The sequence below is a fragment of the Populus alba genome, chromosome 5 (assembly GCF_005239225.2).
Source record: "Populus alba chromosome 5, ASM523922v2, whole genome shotgun sequence".
Classification (NCBI taxonomy): domain Eukaryota; kingdom Viridiplantae; phylum Streptophyta; class Magnoliopsida; order Malpighiales; family Salicaceae; genus Populus; species Populus alba.
Window position 1 is genome coordinate 20,322,387 of NC_133288.1, and position 6,000 is coordinate 20,328,386.

Sequence of the window (6,000 nt, forward strand, 5' to 3'; positions counted from 1 at the left end):
CAAAGCTGCCAGTATTATTCCCTTGAAAGCGGGGTGACTTGAGGGGTTCCGTGGGTTCTTTACACCCCTAGCCAGAAATATCGGTCGTTGTTGTCTTGAAGCAGCAGTTGCGACGCTAGATTTTAGAAGACCAAAATATCCCAAGTGTTCATATGCACACGCACCGTAAACAGCCAGATGTAATGGATCTTATGACACTTACGAAGAGACTGCTATGTTGGAATGGTTTGCAGTTTGCACCAGACTTCCAGAAATTAGATGTAGGATAGATCAACGTTGCAGAAACTAACTTCTTGTTTGATTTCAAATGGATCGATTTCAACTTCTCAAGGCTTCAAGAAGCAGCCGAAAAACACTATAATTTCCATAGCAGGTGGCTAATTGTTAGGCAAACGCCTCCATATCCATCCTATAATATCATATAAGCCCTTTCCTGTGATAGAACCAGAGTCCGGTATATGCAGTCCACTACCTGATAGAAATGAGCAGGCATGATACTTGGCGGTGGATCTTCACGAGTGCCATGCAAGCCAACTTAGTTTTAACAAGACAGACCAAAACATTCTATTCATACGCATAACATTCTCTGGTGAGGTGCTGAATTCCAAGAGCACGTGCAAGACAAGGATTTCTATCATTAGCAAGCATCAGGAACAGAAACTAGAATATTTCAAAACAATGTACACGGTAACATTGATGTACAATCAGAAGTTGAAACGAGGCCACCAACCATGAAGTAGTTTGAACTCAGCTGGAACCAATTCCAGAGTTATCATTGTGTAGACCTACAAAGAAAAAGGTGGTAAAGAAAAGAAGATGATTACAGGACCTGAGTGGACAATAGTTGCCTCAGATGGAGCAGATGTTCCTCGTCTGAAATGTGAAGGGATAGGCGAAGATTTGTTAGGAGTGACTCTTGCTCCCAACTTAAGGGACCTGAGGCATATAATGCCTGCACAGTTGACCGATAAGCATGGAACTCTAGCTCATGGATTTCAGCTTCTAGCTTTTGTTCAAAATAAGGAGTTAAACGCTTGATGAAAGAAAAGGAAACAAATGATGACTCGGCATCTGACCTATGGGATGCATTATCCAATGGTGTTTGGAAATTATGACTGGAGGAGTCGGCGAAGCCATTAGAACTGCAGCTAGCAACAGAACTTTGGTTGCTATCTGCAGTCAAAAGAGGCCTGGAAGAAGTATATAACCACTCAGTAGTTGCTTTTACCATGTTGGCATTCATCTCACTAGATCCCTTAAATTTCTCATCCACTATTAATTTTTCAGAAGAAATGTTGTCTGCCCGCTTAAAAAAAGGAAGATTCCGTACAAGTTGCTTGTGGCATCCTTCCATACAAGAAACCAGGTCCTTTGAAGATCTTTCAAGATGATGCTGGTCAAGTCCCATTTTGACACTATGCTGTCCATCTTTAAGGTGTTTTTGTCCATCTTTCTCTAGTAAGCATGGATCTTTCCTCCTCACTGGTACCAGAGCCCTTCGCACCAAGCTACCAGAATGCTTTGACTTATTTTCTGCACATTTTTTGGAGTGTTCTATCTTTTGAGCAACCTGCAATTGAAGTTATTCGGATATCAGTAACAGTTTCTCCCTACAAAACTTGTCAGAAACCTTTACCATTTGGACTAGAAAAATAAAATGACACAATTCTCGTCAAAATAAATTGTAATTGTTCTCATACGAGTGTATGGATGCACAGCAGAGGAAAACTAAAAGCAAATAAACAAAGATTTCTATCAAGAGCAGCAAGACACACTGGGTTCAAAGAAGAAGACTTCTAGCCATATGATAGTGAATGACTAGAAAATACATGGATTTAAAACAGAGGAAAACAGGTTATATGAAACATTGCAGTGACATAATACATTAAGACCAGCATTATAATAAACTATCAAAAATATCAGAAGACTGGTGCTCACAAGCAGCAGCAGCACATGCACAAGATCTCATATAGAAAAGTCAAGAAAAGCTTACTATTAAGCTGATTTCTCAAGAACTTTTGCATGCAAATCAATATTAGAAAGAGAATGTCAAACATTCAGTTTGCAGATCAAAATGCATTTCAATCTCAAAGTATGATAAACTAGCATTTATACAGAGCGAGGAGGCAGATTTTTGGAACAGCTAGAAAGGGTTAGCCAAGGAGAAATTGAAGGTGAACCAAAGCATAAGCATAAGCAGGAAAACATATACCTTCCCTATCACCGACCAATTATTATTATGCCAAGCCTGCTGAATCCTTATGCTCGATTCATGAAATTCTTTGAGTTGGATGGACCCGAACAGCCTCACAACAAAGAGGTTATTATTCAACACCTTTGCGATTTTTCCTTCTCTCCAGCATTGAAAATCAAAGATCTCAGCAACATCACCAACCATCCATCTTTTCCCTTTTTTATGAGGGGGCTGAGGCCTGACATCCTCCTCACGCACCTTCTCCACGACTGGCTCTCCCTTGTTGTCCGACAGTGATTTGTACCTAATTTTACAATAATTGCCACGGGCCGAAACTACACTTCCGGGAAACCACGAACCACATGGCTCATGGTCTCTTCTTAAAACCTCCACCAAATTCCCTTCTTTAAACTTCATGATTCAAGAGTCTCTCAAGCTTGAACCTGAAAATATAAGCAATAAATTTAGCAAAAAGAATAATTAGCGTTGTATCCATATGCCATCTTTTAACATCATAACAAGAACGAACACGAAGAAATATTATAAGGGATTCGTCCCCAAACTGCCAACAAAAACTCAAAATTCCATCTCGTTACATCAGATCAAAGATTTAGAGGATCAGATTGCTGAAGCATGAAATTGAATAGAGTCTTAAGCATTGGCAGATCAAGTAAACAAAATGCTGAGTGAGATCTCAAATCCAACATATCATTTTCATACAAACAGAAGCATCGTATAAGAATTGAAACTTGGTCATCTATGAACAGCAATCAACAGAGACACAAGCATAAAAATCACCAAACCTTCAACAATACAGGATTTATTCATCGAACTTTTGAGGGGTGCTACAACATAAGATTCATGCTTTTAAAATTTAACAGGAACCGTATTATATTGTGCATCAGACCAGTTCCTTCGACTTTTAATTAAGGTTGTCAATCATGAATCGGACAAAATCAGCATTAGAATATGTCACAACCAGACACATAACATCATTCTTTTCCTTACTTCACTTTTTTAACCAAGAAAAAAAATAGATTGTCTGTTGAAGAAAAGGGATCCTGCCCAGAATTCATTAAAATCTTTAAACTATGAGTAACTGAGAAACTGTGGACTAAAATACAAAACAACAACACATTAAACCATTCAAGATTGAATTCAAAAAAGAAAAAAAAAGGGTAATCATGCTAAAAAAAAAGAAAATAAAGGGGCTTACCTTGACATGGAATGACAATTTCAAAAGAACAGGGAAACGGCTTTGCTGTGCTCATAACCACAACTTTACGCATACTGGCTAGCTGTATGTTTTCACTCTTCTTCCTTGCTTGAAAAACTTTTCCAGTATGGAATAGCTCATTTGATGCTAACTTAAACCCGCTTTCAAGTTTGGCATTATCAAGTATTTTGTCAGCCTGTGTCAATTTCATTGGACCATTCATCCTTGTAATTTTTTTTTCTTTAATTATTTGCTGCAGCATAGGGTTTATTTATTTATTATTTTTTTAGTCAGCCTATTTTCAAGTCAGCATTCAATTACAGAGAATAAAAATTATCCTCCGGTCACCCTTCAATCAATAGTTTAATACTAATTCTATTGAGAAATTGTTTTACACATCCTCCCTTTTGTATTCCAGTTAACGTAAAATATAATATCGGGCAATTATATATATTTCACCTGTAAAAATAGTTTATTGCTGTATTCAATTTTTCTTATATTACCATTATAGTAAACTTAAGAAAAAATATAATAATTATTGTTATTATAAATGTGGAAAAATATTTTTTTCAAAGTAAAAAAATAACTAATGATAATCTTATTTTTTTTTAAGTAATAAATATCATTTAGACCTTCAATAAGTAGAAATGAATGTTCTCTAAATGCACAGCACTTTCCACGGCGAGAATAATGGTTGCTTGAAAATAGTCTTAGGGATAGATCTAGCGGTGAGAAACATTTTGTTTTTTTATTGATTTTTTTAAGATATAAATCCATATAAATAAAATCAGTACGGTGAAGATAAAAGGAGAAGGAAAGAGAATACCGCTCGCTTGCCTTATTTTTTGCGAAAGTGGTGGTGATTATTCTGGTTGTACGAGGATCGTCCATTACAGTGGTGGATCACAGGTGACGTCATGTTGATAAGAGTGCTTGTTCTTTTTATATATCTGACAGGTTATGTGCCTCAACGGTCCATTGGAATGATAATTGATGCTTGCATCATAAAAAGCCATCCTTATCTTTCTAAACTCTTAATCAATCTTATTTTATTATCTATGCCTAATGAAATCATATCTATATATATATCAACTCTAGACTTTCAATCAATTAATAAAGATAATAAAATTTAAATTAAAAAAAATTTGAATTAATTTCTTACTACTTGATTATTCACAACCAAGTTATTATTAAGAATTCTTTTATGGTTTGCCATCATCATGACATAATCTATAGCTTGATTTTTTTATAGCTAGCTATGATCCCATGTAAAAATGTCAACGGCACGGATTGCTTGCTCAAACTCGCAACGAGGGCTCCAATACTGCAAGATAGATATTTACACATCATGCATATTATGTTGAATCACATAATGAAGAGAATAATCGTGGGTGGTGGGGGGATCACGCTTGGTGATTTACGTGGTCGGGCTACAGTGCATGCACTGCTTAAGAGAAGAAAATTTAAAAACGTCATTTAATGTTTTTTAAATCCCCGTGGGCTGGGCTGGGACAGGCCCACTAGAGGAGAAACAAGAGGAGGCCATCGGGCTTCGCCGCTTACGAGTGATGGGCCAGGAGTGTTAAAACGCAGGGGGAAGCAGCAGGAGGTCGTTTTAAGAATTTTAGTGATGTAATGGCTCGCTGTCTGTACTTGAGAATACAACTTCCCATCCAACTTTAGGTTAATTTACTCCGCAAGCAAAGCGTTGTGCCACTAACACTAGTATATGCTTAAAGTGCATCGATTTATCAACTTAACATAAATTTCATTGGAAGACTTAAAGATTGCTAAATATATAGTTAACAAATGATTATCACAGGAGGCATCCACTGTGGCTCCATGCTCTTTGCCCTCTTCACTTGAAAGAATACGAGAGTACTGAGAGAGTTAGGGGAGCCATGTGAGGTGAGCATGGATCGATGATAAAGCCCACTACTTTCGGCAGTTTGGCTACTATTCCCAAGCAAATGGAAACGGACACCTTGCACCCACAATCGCATATATATATTATCGTTTTATAAAACAAGCGGCTGTTCTTACCATTATATATATTCATTTTGTAGTCTTATTTTGGCCTCTATGGCCTATCGACTGGAAGCAAGGGAACGGGAATTTAAATCCTAATTCCCAAGCTAAGCTAGTAGCTAGGTCCAAGGGGAGCTAACCCTAATTCTCTGCGCACTAAAAAAAAAACGTAATTTATACGCATAGGGTCTAATGAGGAGGGTAGAAACTAGATTTTTTAGAAAAAAGATAGAGAATAAAGACCAGAATAGACACCTGGTATGGGGTCCAGAGAGAATATATGAAGCAAAATAAGATAGGGTCTAGCTTGGGGAGAATGACTAACCTTCTAAACAGTGTCTGTGCCTAAATTAAACCCTAGAATAATAAGGTCTGAGAGGAATACCCACTCCGACAAAACATGTCTGTGAGTGTCCTGAGGTGCAATAATCGACCAAAATCTCAGATCGACGCCCGTGATCAATGAGGCCATTTTCTATTTTCTTCTGGCTATTTTACTTAGATGCTGCAATAATCATTATATCTACAGGCAAGCTTGATGATCTGATGTTTATTTAAGATA

At 37.2% G+C, this 6,000-nt stretch overlaps 1 protein-coding gene across 1 annotated transcript; it reads right to left on the bottom strand.

Moving 5' to 3' along the window:
* Window positions 1-610: 610 nt before the first annotated feature.
* Window positions 611-3,633, bottom strand: LOC118061639 (uncharacterized). Its single transcript, XM_035075143.2, has 3 exons — window positions 3,411-3,633; window positions 2,213-2,637; window positions 611-1,570 (listed from the first exon to the last, which is right to left on the bottom strand). Exons 2-3 carry the CDS (start codon window positions 2,609-2,611, stop codon window positions 821-823), a joined length of 1,149 nt encoding a protein of 382 aa, XP_034931034.1. The 5' UTR covers window positions 2,612-2,637; window positions 3,411-3,633; the 3' UTR covers window positions 611-820.
* Window positions 3,634-6,000: the final 2,367 nt, after the last annotated feature.